At 43.7% G+C, this 15640-nt stretch overlaps 1 protein-coding gene across 1 annotated transcript in view; it reads left to right on the forward strand.

The window, feature by feature from the left end:
* Positions 1 to 15640, forward strand: part of LOC311132968 (semaphorin-6D-like) — a gene marked incomplete at its 5' end in the record, with an annotated part of 39017 nt that overhangs the window by 18090 nt on the left and 5287 nt on the right. Inside the window, 2 exons of the mRNA XM_084166367.1 lie at positions 2334 to 2392; positions 6859 to 6912. Coding sequence (XP_084022493.1) covers positions 2334 to 2392; positions 6859 to 6912 — 113 coding nt within the window. The remainder of the gene's footprint in view (positions 1 to 2333; positions 2393 to 6858; positions 6913 to 15640) is intronic.

Raw genomic sequence — 15640 nt, forward strand, 5'->3', positions numbered from 1 at the left:
TGAACTGCTTCAGAATTGAGTTTCCATCCTGTGACTTTCGACGTGGCGCTTCCAGGATTGGCGGTTTAGCGCGATTTGTCATGCTGTGTCCGCAGTAGAAGGCCTTGATTGAATCTTTTAGATGCTGAAAAAAGTAATTTTGCTCTTTTAAATGTAATCGACATGGATTCAATAGCACACACTGTAATCTATATAGTTATGGAATTTGGAGGGAAACGTTTCATGACATTCCTCATCCCAGGAGCACAGGAATTGGTGGTTTAAGATGGGGATTCATGAACTTTGAGAGACTATTGCAAGTTCCATGAAGTTCCACCTCCAAAAGTATAAATCTCAGTGAAATATCTCTGTTTTGGTTAGAGATTTAGAGTTCAGTGGACAAGGAAAGTTTTTAGGGCTCAGAAAATGTTCTAGAAACACCTTATCCAGGACACTGTGGTTCAGCCACTTCCCTAAGATGAGCAGCAGATGGGCCTTGTTGTTGTGGCAGCGAGTCAGTGGTTTCCCTGGAGACGAATGGGTGGATCCAGAGGTGAATGCGACAGACGTTTTGGCAGACCGGGCCATCTTGCAAAATGCTCCAAAGAGCTCCCAAGTGAGGCAACCGCCGAAAAACTAAATGGAGCTGAAGTGCTTTGCCAGTCCCGAAACAACTCTGCAGCCTGGCCCGCCACTGTATAAAATATGTTGTTTGTATTCCTAAACTCAAACCTCTATTTAGGCCTACTCCTAAACTGAATCCTCTGTATGTGGATGTGAGTGGGTGTACCTACCTGTGACTGTTTACTTATATGTAGCTCAGCTGGTAGAGCACAGCGCTTGTAACGCCAAGGTAGTGGGTTCGAACCCCGGGACCACCCATACACAAAAAAATGTATGCACGCATGACTGTAAGTCGCTTTGGATAAAAGCGTCTGCTAAATGGCATATTATGATTTTTAATTAGCAAGCATTTGTATAAATAAATATCTACTTAAATCAGTCTCACTATGTCTGTATGCATCTCTGGTAGCTCATTGTTTGCGAGTATGCAACATCAGTGAGACTATTTCTGAGAATTTGTCTTTTCATATCTATGTCTCCTTTCCCCTCATTCATTGCTAGTAAATAGAAGAGCTTTAAAGTGTCTGAGTGAGGGAAATGAATAGCACTCTCTCGCTCACGCATCCCACACTTCTGAAAATTGATACATGGAGAGCGAGTGAACGAGAAAGGTGGAGCGGAGCGAAAAAGCGAAAATAAACAAATGAACACTCCGCAGCTCAGAGACGGAAAGGGCTGGAGGGTGAATGAGCGCCCGTTGGTGTCAGAAGTAGGATCCAATTTATTCATATTCATAATAGACACTTGTGTGCCGCATTCAAACCCCACTTTCCATTAGCTTCCAGCCACTCTCTAAATGTATCTGGTTGTGTATGGACCTTTCTCTCATTCATAGGCACGCTGCATCTAAATCTATCGATGGATGTCTGTGCAAATGGCATGCACTGATTGAAAAGTCCTAATGAAAATGAACACTGAAACCCCCTCTTCTCCTCCGTGGGTAGGAGGGGAGAAGGGCCCTAAATACAGCCCCCAATAGATAGACCTGCACTTGTGTGTTTCACATCCCTCAAAAGTGTTCTGGAATATAGTAGTCCTATGTAGCTCAGTTGGTACAGCATGGTGCTTGCAACACCAGGGTTGTGGGTTTGATTCCCACGGGGGACTAGTACGAAAAAAAGTAATGTCTGCACTCACTATTGTAAGTCGCTCTGGATAACAGCGTCAGCTAAATGACGTAAATGTAAAATGAAAATGCACAGGCAAAACACTGGGTCTGGCTACATATTTTGTTTGAATAGGGTCTGGATTATGACCTTGGCTTTAGTCATTGTTGTCTTTTTCTCCTAACTGATGCAGGCTGTCCTGGCCACTTCTGCTCCCCCTGTCACCTGATAGGAAGGTTATCATCTGACCTTTATCAGCCGTGACGCTGGTTTCTAATTTGGACAGCGTACAAGGGGAGAACAGACCAACTTTGTTAGGGTGCCAGCAAACTGGATGTTCTCTCCATTCGTGGCATTTTCCTGATTCACCCACCTTGTCTGTGGATGGTGATGTCATAGGCATTTGCAGGATGTCTCTCAGGTTGTGAATGTACTGGCTAAGAAAAATATTCTCTCATCGACGACTGGCAGGTTGGGCAAGTTCTGTATGGCTCTAAATGGGCTTCGATCTGTGGGTGAATGACCAGGTCCCAATTACTGTTGGGTAGGTGGTAGCTTGTGGCAGCAAAGAGGAAATTGTGATGAACCTCCTTTTTTACTCTCGTTCTCTCGTTCTCTCTCCAGGGCTGGCTTTGAGCAGGACATCGAGGGAGACCACTCACTGCACCCTGAGAACTGCCATGGTGAGCTATCATCAGCAACAGGCTGATAGCAGGCCAATCATCTAAATATAAGCCCTGTAAAAAGAGGGTATATTCCTTCATGGAAGTACAGTGCATTCGGAAAAAATTCAGACCCTTCCCCTTTTCCACATTTTGTTACGTTACAGCTTTATTCTAAAATGGATTCAAAAAATAATAATCTTCATCAATCTACACACAATACCCCATAATGAAAAAGCAAAAACAGGTTTTTAGAAATGTTTGCAAATGTATTAAAAATAATAAAAATATAAACTTATTTAGTCCCTTTGATATGAGACTCGAAATTGAGTTCATGTGGATCCTGTTTCCATTGATCATCATTGAGATGTTTCTACAACTTGATTGGAGTCCACCTGTGGTAAATTCAATTAATTGGACATGATTTGGAAAGGCACACACCTGTCTATATAAGGTTCCACAGTTGACAGTGCATGTCAGAGCAAAACCCAAGCCATTAGGTCGAAGAAATTGTCCGTAGAGCTCCGAGACAGGATTGTGTCGGCACAGATCTGGGGAAGGGTACCAAAACATTTATGCAGCATTGAAGGTCCCCAAGAACACGGTGGCCTCCATCATTCTTAAATGGAAGAAATTTGGAACCACCAAGACTCTTCCTAGAGCTGGCCACCCAGCCAAACTCAGCAATGGGGGGAGAAGGGCGTTGGTCAGGGAGGTGACCAAGAACCCGATGGTCACTCTGACAGAGCTCCAGAGTTCCTCTGTGGAGATGGGAGAACCTTTCAGAAGGTCAACCATCTCTGCAGTACTCCACCAATCAGGCCTTTATGGTAGAGTTGCCAGAAGGAAGCCACTCCTCAGTAAAAGGCACATGACAGCCCGCTTGGAGTTTGCCAAAAGGCACCTAAAGGACTCTCAGACCATGAGAAACAAGATTCTCTGGTCTGATGAAACCAAGATTGAACTCTTTGGCCTGAACGCCAAGCATCACGTCTCGAGGAAACCTGGCACCATCCCTACAGTGAAGCATGGTGGTGGCAGCATCATGCTATGGGGATGTTTTTCAGCGGCAGGGACTGGGAGATTAGTCAGGATCGAGGGAAAGATGAACGGAGCAAAGTACAGAGAGATCCTTGATGAAAACACAGCCAAGACAACGCAGGAGTGGCTTCGGGACAAGTCTCTGAATGTCCTTGAGTGGAACAACCAGCGCCCGGACTTGAAACCGATCTAACATCTCTTGAGAGACCTGAAAGTAGCTGTGCAGCAACGCTCCCCATCCAACCTGACAGAGCTGGAGAGGATCTGCAGAGAAGAATGGGAGAAACTCCCCAAATACAGGTGTGCCAAGCTTGTAGCATCATACCCAAGAAGACTAAAGGCTGTAATCGCTGCCAAAGGTGCTTCAACAAAGTACTGAGTAAAGGGTCTGAATATTTATGTTTATGTAAAGGTGACCCGATCCTGTAGGTTCATGCTCTACAACATTCGCAGAGTACGACTCTGCCTTACACAGGAAGCGGCACAGGTCCTAATCCAGGCACTTGTCATCTCCCGTCTGGATTAGTGCAACTCGCTGTTGGCTGGGCTCCCTTCCTGTGCCATTAAACCCCTACAACTCATCCAGAACGCCGCAGTCCGTCTGGTGTTCAACCTTCCCAAGTTTTCTCACGTCACCCCGCTCCTCCGCACACTCCACTGGCTTCCAGTTGAAGCTCGCATCTGCTACAAGACCATGGTACTTGCCTACAGAGCTGTGAGGGGAACGGCACCCCCGTACCTTCAGGCTCGGATCAGTCCCTACACCCAAACGAGGGCATTGCGTTCATCCACCTCTGGCCTGCTGGCCCCCCTACCTCTGCGGAAGCACAGTTCCCGCTCAGCCCAGTCAAAACTGTTCGCTGCTCTGGCACCCCAATGGTGGAACAAGCTCCCTCACGACGCCAGGACAGCGTAGTCACTCACCACCTTCCGGAGACACTTGAAACCCCACCTCTTTAAGGAATACCTGGGATAGGATAAAGTAATTATTCTACTCCCCCTTAACCCCACCCCCCCCCCCCCCCCCCCCCAAAAAAAAAAAAAATAATATATATATATATATATACAGTGAGGGGGAAAAAGTATTTGATCCCCTACTGATTTTGTACGTTTGCCCACTGACAAAGAAATGATCAGTCTATAATTTTAATGGTAGGTTTATTTGAACAGTGAGAGATAGAATAACAACAAAATAATCCAGAAAAGCGCATGTAAAAAAAAATATAAATTGATTTGCATTTTAATGAGGGAAATAAGTATTTGACCCCTCTGCAAAACATGACTTAATACTTGGTGGCAAAACCCTTGTTGGCAATCACAGAGGTCAGACATTTCTTGTAGTTGGCCACCAGGTTTGCACACATCTCAGGAGGGATTTTGTCCCACTCCTCTTTGCAGATCTTCTCCAAGTCATTAAGGTTTCGAGCCTGACGTTTGGCAACTCAAACCTTCAGCTCCCTCCACAGATTGTCTATGGGATTAAGGTCTGGAGACTGGCTAGGCCACTCCAGGACCTTAATGTGCTTCTTCTTGAGCCACTCCTTTGTAGCCTTGGCCGTGTGTTTTGGGTCATTGTCATGCTGGAATACCCATCCACAACCCATTTTCAATGCCCTGGCTGAGGGAAGGAGGTTCTCACCCAAGATTTTACGGTACATGGCCCCGTCCATCGTCCCTTTAATGTGGTGAAGTTGTCCTGTCCCCTTAGCAGAAAAATACCCCCAAAGCATAATGTTTACACCTCCATGTTTGACGGTGGGGATGGTGTTCTTGGGGTCATAGGCAGCATTCCTCCTCCTCCAAACACGGCGAGTTGAGTTGATGCCAAAGAGCTCGATTTTGGTCTCATCTGACCACAACACTTTCACCCAGTTCTCCTCTGAATCATTCAGATGTTCATTGGCAAACTTCAGACGGGCATGTATATGTGCTTTCTTGAGCAGGGGGACCTTGCGGGCGCTGCAGGATTTCAGTCCTTCACGGCATAGTGTGTTACCAATTGTTTTCTTGGTGACTATGGTCCCAGCTGCCTTTAGATCATTGACAAGATCCTCCCGTGTAGTTCTGGGCTGATTCCTCACCGTTCTCATGATCATTGCAACTCCACGAGGTGAGATCTTGCATGGAGCCCCAGGCCGAGGGAGATTGACAGTTCTTTTGTGTTTCTTCCATTTGCGAATAATCGCACCAACTGTTGTCACCTTCTCACCAAGCTGCTTGGCGATGGTCTTGTAGCCCATTCCAGCCTTGTGTAGGTCTACAATCTTGTCCCTGACATCCTTTGAGAGCTCTTTGGTCTTGGCCATGGTGGAGAGTTTGGAATCTGATTGATTGATTGCTTCTGTGGACAGGTGTCTTTTATACAGGTAACAAGCTGAGATTAGGAGCACTCCCTTTAAGAGTGTGCTCCTAACCTCAGCTCGTTACCTGTATAAAAGACACCTGGGAGCCAGAAATCTTTCTGATTGAGAGGGGGTCAAATACTTATTTCCCTCATTAAAATGCAAATCAATTCATAACACTTTTGACATGTGTTTTTCTGGATTTTTTTGTTGTTATTCTGTCTCTCACTGTTCAAATAAACCTAACATTAAAATTATAGACTGATCATTTCTTTGTCAGTGGGCAAACGTACAAACTCAGCAGGGGATCAAATACTTTTTTCCCTCACTGTATATATTGTAAAGTGGTTGTCCCACTGGCTATCATAAGGTGAATGTACCAATTTGTAAGTCGCTCTGGATAAGAGCGTCTGCTAAATGACGAAAATGTAAATGTAAATGATATTTCAGTTTTTTTTTTATCTGATACATTTGCATAAAAAAATTTGCTGTTTTTGCTTTGTCGTTATGGGGTATTGTGTGTGGATTGATGAGGGGGGAAAAAAACAATTTAATCCATTTTAGAATAAGGCTGTAACAAAATGTGGAAAAAGTCAAGGTGTCTGAATACATTCCGAATGCACTGTACATGGAAGAATGGGTTTCACAGGCTACCATGGTGTTATAACAAATACCTCCTCCCCTTTTGTTTGATCTGTTATGCATTTAATTGATGTAGCAATGTTTCATTTGCTACCTGTCAATCTGCCAGCTAACATTTAAGTGGTATGTTCTTAAGGTACACACGAAGGTTCTATCAACAAGGTTACATACTGCATACACATTTATATGCTACACTGCACATTTATATAAGGTGGATTACAGTACAAGAATATGAAGAGAAAAGTATATTTGGGGAGAAAACGGCACATCTAAAAAATATTTTATGACACTTGAATCCACAATTGGGTCACAGTTTGGAAATATCTAGAGCAGCCCAACCTACTTGCATTTCATGTCACGCTGCCGCAAAAACTCATTTGTTTTCTTATGTCTTTGTGAGCAGTATTGTAATTCACGCCGTCTTTTGTTTTCGGTAGTAATGCTTTGTTTTGCTCCCAACAGCAGATGTACTGGCGACCACGCGAAACCAGAACTCCGCGGCAGACTTAGCCTACGGTCAGTTTCCATTTCTCTCCCAGTCTCTGTCCCTCCTTTCTCCCTGTGTTGCGTTCCAATTTGTTTTATTGCAGTATGACTGTGAGCATAAACACTTTGAATTAAGTTACATGCAATGACTTTGCATTATCTATTGGCAATTTTGTGGTTTCACTTAAGGTTTCACACTAGACAACTTGAAAATGAAAGAATACCCCAATCTTTTCGGTGTCTGGTAAACCTTTTGACTTGTAGACCATACCATTATAGGTTTTGGGTTACTTGAAATTCAAAGTATTGTTTGATTTGAACAGGTTCAGTTCGCTTCCTAACAGACTTACAAACATTCCTCTAGTCCCACATGTTGTAGAGAAGATTAAAGATATGTTGCTGCTTGTGGAAATGGAGGCTCATGAGTAAGATCAGTTACGCTTTTTAAACCAAGAGATCAAGATTAAATGGATCTCCTTGATTAACCGATAGGTGATGCACTTTCAATCTTGCAATTCATGACTGGGCATGCCCAAGTCAATAAACCCCTTATGTAGGCCTAATAATACTTGAGCGTCGTAATTGTTATTCACAGGGTGAGCCTCACACCAGAGAAGACCCTCATTATGTAATATAAGCCCAGCCTTAGCCATTCACTGTAATGAACCCATGGAGTAAATGACACTATTAGAGGCTAATGGAGACTCCAGCCTCGGTTGCCAACAGGCACGTTGAGCATTAACCTCCTGACGTAGGCCAGCCAAGTGTGAAGGTCTGTGTCAGAGGAGTGATTTCTCAATTGGGGGAAGAGCCCAATTCTAACTGGAGACTGCCATTTTGGTAATGCCAATTTAGTTTCAAATTGGGAATAGTGGCTTAGTTAAACAGTAACATTTAAAACATATTTATATTAGGGCACATTTTCCCCTTGGATCTATCCCTTGTGGCTGCAATGAAATGTACAGTCAAGTCAACACAGATGGCATGTTGACGGCACAACATATTCCAGTGAGTGAACTTTTCAACTAGCCCCCAGGTGCAATCTGTGTGGAAAATCATGGCAATATTGCCTCCGCAGCCTCATTAGCAATCAATCCCATCATGCAGCAGCACACAGGGTTCAAGGTGGACTTCCACGAGCACAGGGAACATAGCGCAGGTCACTGAAACCCCCCCCAGAAACACTGGCAATGCCAAAGACCTTGAAACGGTCTTGATGAATACGCAGAAACGTCGGGACTCCAGTGACTGACTAGGCGTAGGGAGCATGCCAAAACTTAGCCAGGTAATGGACATAGTGACTGTTTGTCATTTCCGAATGCCTTTGAAACAAACATTGGAACAAATCCATTTAATGAAGGCAATGCTTTACTGATCCTGGTTAAAGCCAGGGGATGGAAATGTCACATGAAAACTTTCCATTACACTAGTATTTAATAGATTATGAATTTGATTCTAGAATAGTTGATGTAGAGTATGTCATCTCCATCGTAGATTTATCCTACATAAAATAATTATTGATATACCCATAAGCCAGTTATGAGGATGAATCCTGCCCAAATCTTTGACTTTTTGTATCATATTAGCTTTAGTTCTAAAGTGGATACTTTATACATAATGTAGAGACATACAGAACATCAATAGGACATAGTAAATGCAGAGTTGGTTATCGAACTGCAGCTCATATTGTAAATAACAGTGGCCTTGTGCCCATCTATGATTACTCCACAAAGTGGTCCGCAGTTTTCTAAAAGATTAGTCCTGCGGCTGTAGAACATTGGACAAACCTCTGTTGGCTTTGCCAGCTGGCTCGAACAGTCCGGTCCATAAATTGGCCTTGGTTTGTTCCGAAAGCTCTACAAGGTCTTTAAAAAGAACAAGAGCCCCGTATAAGGCCTTCGAAAAGGTCTTGCAGTCGAACGCTGTGCAAATGAACATAATTACCTGCAATTTGAAGTATTTGGCAGTAACTGATACCATAGACCTTCCCTTTTAATGCATGGAAGATAACAGAGACACTCCATTTGTAAGTGCTTCAACTCGTTAAAAACACTTTAGGAACTTGGCGGTGGATCTTCAGCTCGGGTGGTGGTATGCAATTATGGGGCCGAGATGTAGCAGAAATCACATCAGATTGTCTCATTTGCATGCATTATGTGGACGTCCGCGTGGTGTGCCGACCTCCTAATTACTTTTACAACAGCTTAACGTGTATTTCCTATGGCTTATTATCACCTTGTAACAGTATACACCATGCGGGACCGGGGCCCTACCAATAACACATGCACACGACACACACGTCTTCACCTAGTGGAAATCCATGGCATAAAGAGAAACACAGTAATAGGTGTTATGCCGTATTGAAAAACCTATGTGTAAATAAATGAAAAGGCTTGAGAAATGATTGAATCGTCGGTTGGTGTTGACATTCAGATTGAGTCAGCAAAAGAGAAGATTGGTGTTTTGAGACCAGGCTGAATAGAATTTCTCTCACCACTAAGAACAACACAAACCTCCATTAACCCCCTTAGAGTGAGTGAGTCACTATAGCTGCTTATTATGCTCAGGTGAATAGCTTCTCTTGGGGGCGCCTAGTGGCTTTACTTGTTGACGCAGGGATTTCCCAGGCACATTCATGAAGGTAACATCAATCCTGAAGGGAAGCGCGGTCATGTTAGGCTTGGCAGCCACCATTTCAGCCATGATGAGGGTGCTCCGCATGAAACGGGCAAAACAAGATAATGTATTTCCTGCCCGTCGAGCGAAGTGTGCATATGGGAAAGCCAATGATTCCAGTGGCATCTATCCTAGAGATAGGCGAGGGGTTGTACAGACCCAACAGCAATGTGTCATACTTGTACAGTACATTTCATGGTCGGAAGCAGAGATAGTTTGAAACTCACAAATGGAAATTCGCCGGACTGGGGGTGAATTCACTTTAATGATGGGGTGGTGAAGAGTTTAACTGAAAATATTTTCATTTTTTTCGGCTGGGCTTTAGAGAAAAAGGAAATTTGCCCGACTTCATGAATATACAGTGGATTCGGAAAGTATTCAGACCCCTTGAAGTTTTCCACATTTTGTTACGTTACAGCCTTATTCTAAAATGGATTAAATAAAAACAAATCCTCATCAATCTACACACAATACCCCATAATGACAATACCCCCCCCCCCCCCCCCCTGAAAACAGGTTTATAAATTTTTGCAAATGTATAAAATAATAATTACAAAAATACCTTATTTACATAAGTATTCAGACCTGAAATTGAGACTCGAAATTGAGCTCAGGTGCATCCTGTTTCCATTGATCATCCTTGATGTTTCTACAACTTGATTGGAGTCCACCTGTGGTAAATTCAATTGATTGGACATGATTTCGAAAGGCACACACCTGTCTATATAAGGTCCCACAGTTGACCGTGCATGTCAGAGCAACCAAGCCATGAAGTCGAAGGAATTGTCCGTAGAGCTCCGAGACAGGATTGTGTCGAGGCACAGATCTAGGGAAGGGTACCAAAAAATGTCTGCAGCATTGAAGGTCCCCAAGAACACAGTGGCCTCCATCTTTCTTAAATGGAAGAAGTTTGGAACCACCAAGAATCTTCCTAGAGCTGGCCGCCCGGCCAAACTGAGCAATCGTGGGAGAAGGGCCTTGGTCAGGGAGGTGACCAAGAACCCGATGGACACTCTGACAGAGAGCACCAGATTTCCTCAGTGGAGATGGAAAAATCTTCCAGAAGGACAACCATCTCTGTAGCACTCCACTAATCAGGTCTTTATGGTAGAGTGGACAGACGGAAGCCACTCCTCAGTAAAAGGCACATGACAGCCCGCTTGGAGTTTGCCAAAAGGCACCTAAAGGACTCTGACCTTGAGAAACAAGATTATCTAGTCTGATGAAACCAAGATTGAACTTTTTGGCCTGAATACCAAGTGTCACGTCTGGAGGAAACCTGGCACCATCCCTACAGTGAAGCATGGTGGTGGCAGCATCATGCTGTGGGGATGTTTTTTAGCGGCAGGGACTGGGAGACTAGTCAGGATCAAGGGATAGATGAACGGAGCAAAGTACAGAGATCCTTGATGAAAACCTGCTCCAGAGCACTCAGGACCTCAGACTGGGATGAAGGTTCACCTTCCAACAGGACAACCACCCTAAGCACACAGCCAAGACAACACAGGAATGGCTTTGGGACAAGTCTCTGAATGTCCTTGAGTGGAACAACCAGCGCCCGGACTTGAAACCGATCGAACATCTCTTGAGAGACCTGAAAGTAGCTGTGCAGCGACACTCCCCATCCAACCTAACAGAGCTTGAGAGGATCTGCAGAGAAGAATGGGAGAAACTCCCCAAATACAGGTGTGCCAAGCTTGTAGCGTCATACCCAAGAAGACTCTGTAATCGCTGCCAAAGGTGCTTCAACAAAGTACTGAGTAAAGGGTCTGAAAACTTTTTATTAAATTTGTAAACATTTCATTATGGGGTATTGTGTGTAGATTGTTGAGGGGGGAAAAACAATTTAATCAATTTTAGAATAAGGCTGTAACGTAACAACGTGGAAAAAGTCAAGGGGTCTGAATACTTTCCGAATGCACTGTAGATATTGTAAAAAACAAGAATGGCAATGAAGGACCTTTCACTAAAGCTTTAGGTACTGAATTGTCTAGTGTCAGCATTCTCAGTAAAAGGCTTTACAGACCAGTGTTCATAGAAGATGTATTAACTACAGTGACCAACCAGAATTTGAGTGAAGCCATTTTTACCAAATATACTAAGAGTTTCGCCAATATTCTTATTAAAATTGTCCTTGAAAAACAGAGTTTGAAGCCAATTGGATTATTTGAACAAATCACAAGCTTCTCCAGCATACAGCATTTTTCTGTATTACTTAAACCTAATGTTCCAATTGTCCTGGCTCAAGGGTACTCATAAAACCAAGTTTAGAAGATAAATGTGTGACTATAAACCCAAGCAGAAATACATTACCGGCAACCTGAAGTTGAGCTCTGCTGAACCTAAAGACCTGCTGAAAATACCAGATGCTCCCCATTGAATTGGATACATGAAAATGCACTATTTTCTAGTTATATAACTAGGAAATGTATTATATTATGCTAACTGTTTGACTGCTCCGATTATGTTCCATGGCGGGCTCTAGTGATAATGCCTTTCCCCTCAACCACTAATCCCAAAATGCCTTAAATGTGTTAAGGCAACGTGCATATACACAGTTTTAATAACACTCTGAATAATACTATCTGGAGTTCAGCATTCACTGGGCACTCCAATTCCACCATTGAGTGCTAAATGTTATACACTGCTCAAAAAAATAAAGGGAACACTTAAACAACACAATGTAACTCCAAGTCAATCACACTTCTGTGAAATCAAACTGTCCACTTAGGAAGCAACACTGATTGACAATAAATGTCACATGCTGTTGTGCAAATGGAATAGACAACAGTTGGAAATTATAGGCAATTAGCAAGACACCCTCAAACGGTCAGAAACAGACTCCATGAGGGTGGTATGAGGGCCCGACGTCCACAGGTGGGGGTTGTGCTTACAGCCCAACACCGTGCAGGAAGTTTGGCATTTGCCAGAGAACACCAAGATTGGCAAATTCGCAACTGGCGCCCTGTGCTCTTCACAGATGAAAGCAGGTTCACACTGAGCACATGTGACAGACGTGACAGAGTCTGGAGACGCCGTGGAGAACGTTCTGCTGCCTGCAACATCCTCCAGCATGACCGGTTTGGCGGTGGGTCAGTCATGGTGTGGGGTGGCATTTCTTTGGGGGGCCGCACAGCCCTCCATGTGCTCGCCAGAGGTAGCCTGACTGCCATTAGGTACCGAGATGAGATCCTCAGACCCCTTGTGAGACCATATGCTGGTGCGGTTGGCCCTGGGTTCCTCCTAATGCAAGACAATGCTAGACCTCATGTGGCTGGAGTGTGTCAGCAGTTCCTGCAAGAGGAAGGCATTGATGCTATGGACTGGCCCGCCCGTTCCCCAGACCTGAATCCAATTTAGCATATCTGGGACATCATGTCTCGCTCCATCCACCAACGCCACGTTGCACCACAGACTGTCCAGGAGTTGGCGGATGCTTTAGTCCAGGTCTGGGAGGAGATCCCTCAGGAGACCATCCGCCACCTCATCAGGAGCATGCCCAGGCGTTGTAGGGAGGTCATACAGGCACGTGGAGGCCACACACACTACTGAGCCTCATTTTGACTTGTTTTAAGGACATTACATCAAAGTTGGATCAGCCTGTAGTGTGGTTTTCCACTTTAATTTTGAGGGTGACTCCAAATCCAGACCTCCATGGGTTGATACATTTGATTTCCATTGATAATTTTTGTGTGATTTTGTTGTCAGCACATTCAACTATGTAAAGAAAAAAGTATTTAATAAGATTATTTCATTCATTCAGATCTAGAATGTGTTATTTTAGTGTTTTTTGAGCAGTGTATTAATCTGCCTGAATTATCTCTATTTGTGCTACTGTTAAATTATTTTGTTGTTGTTATCTCACTGTTCAAATAAACCTACCTGTTTGGAATCTGGTTGATTGATTGCTTCTGTGGACAGGTGTCTTTTATAGAGGTAACAAGCTGAGATTAGGAGCACTCCCTTTCAGAGTGTGCTCCTAATCTCAGCTCGTTACCTGTATAAAAGACACCTGGGAGCCAGAAATCTTTCTGATTGAGAGGGGGTCAAATACTTATTTCCCTCATTAAAATGCAAATCAATTTAAAACATGTTTTTTTCTGGATTTATTTGTTGTTATTCTGTCTCTCACTATTCAAATAAACCTACCATTAAAATTATAGACTGATCATGTCTTTGTCAGTGGGCAAACGTACAAAATCAGCAGGGAATCAAATACTTTTTTCTCTCACTGTAGGCTACAACAATGTGTATATACAGGTAACTGCCAAAATAAAGGAAACAGCAACAAAGTGTCTTAATAGGATGTTGGGCCACCACGAGCCAGAACAGCTTCAATGCACCTTGGCATAGATTCTACAAGTGTCATTATTCCACGACAAATTCCATCATTTGGTGTTTTGTTGATGGTGGTGGAAAACGCTGTCTCAGGCGCTGCTCCAGAATCTCCCATAAGTGTTCAATTGGGTTGAGATCTGGTGACTGAGACAGCCATGGCATATGGTTTACATTGTTTTCATGTTCATCAAACCATTCAGTGACCACTCGTGCCCTGTGGATGGAGGCATTGTCATCCTATGGGGGCATAGCCATGGAAGCCAAAATAATGGCCTGCCCAACATTTTCATACATGACCCTAAGCATGATGGGATGTTAATTGCTTAATTAACTCAGGAACCACACCTGTGTAGAAGCGCCTGCTTTCAATATACTTTGTATCCCTCATTTACCTGTGTTTCCATTATTTTGGCAGTTACCTGTATCTGCCAGAGGGTGTTTGTTCACAATAACACATCAAGGCAGGGTAGACATTCTGATGCATGTTTTACTCACTGGCAGTTCCATAATCCTTCAAAAGGCACATCCTGCCATGTCCGGAGGCCTGGTCTAGCCTCCATTGGCACTAAGCAGAGAAATCTGGATACCTCACACTCCCTGCAGATATGCATATGTCCTGTTCATTCAAGCCAAATACAGTGGCACGATCACACCCTTTATTAGCACTAGCCATAATGCTTACACTTTGTGCCATATCGTATCAAAATGCCACCAAGATTAATGCTTCATAAACATGTCATTATCTCTGTCTTTACACACAGTAGCATTGCTGTCCTGCCAACAGAAGTAACACTGCAGTGAAATATCAAACAGTCCATTTTGATTGGTTGAAATATTAACCAGTCTGTGCTTGACATAACCGTTATGGAAGGTGATGAAAGACTAAATACAGTGCAGGTTACTTAGGACTGTGTATCTATCAAACTTGGCTAATGGCCAAGACATTTGGTCGCTGAATGGAATTGAAGGAATATGCATGGTTTATTATTCTGTAGAGTGTCTCAGGTAAATTCAAAACACAAGTCGGTATGTGCGTGTGCGCCACACTCCTAACCCATCACTACCACACTCTAAGGTAACAGGGTTTCTCATTTCTGTCAGCTGCATGTGACCTTTAAGGAAGACTATCAAGGGACCGTGGGTGCTGCAACAAAGGCAATGTCAACATCCCTTGTCTCGCAGTGCGTGAATGCCAATGCATCGGCCTGTGATGCCAGTGCTGGAGTCCCTGTACCTACTGACATATTCAGTCCCTGAATATTCCTTTCTCTGTTCTTGCCCCTGAATCATTGTCATAAAATGGCTTCATGTCTTTGATTTTGTGATAGCTTGGTTTCTAATAGAGGTCATTTGTACTCTATGACTTAGTGACAAGCAGAAGACATATTGTACAGTATATTGACTTATTTGTTGTCAAATGGTATCTGGGGCATATCCAAGCCAATCATTTTCCGTCTCATAGCTGTTTACAGGAGTTGGTAGGTACCGCACACATCCAACACTGTTTTGACAACAACAAAAATCATAACTTGCTTAGCAGATCCCCTACGTTTTAACCCTTAATTGCTACTCGAAAGTTAGTTGGCAGGCAGTGCCATCATAATCGCTCGGAGCACGGGATCTCAAACCGGTGCTGAAATCTGAGGCTTACCATGCATTTGGTTCCCATTAGAGGCGAGGAATCCTCTGGGAACATCACTCTTTCTGCAACTCTGTGACCTACTTATGCGTCTATATGAGAACC

This window comes from Coregonus lavaretus (assembly GCF_964263955.1).
Source record: "Coregonus lavaretus genome assembly, chromosome: 7".
Classification (NCBI taxonomy): domain Eukaryota; kingdom Metazoa; phylum Chordata; class Actinopteri; order Salmoniformes; family Salmonidae; genus Coregonus; species Coregonus lavaretus.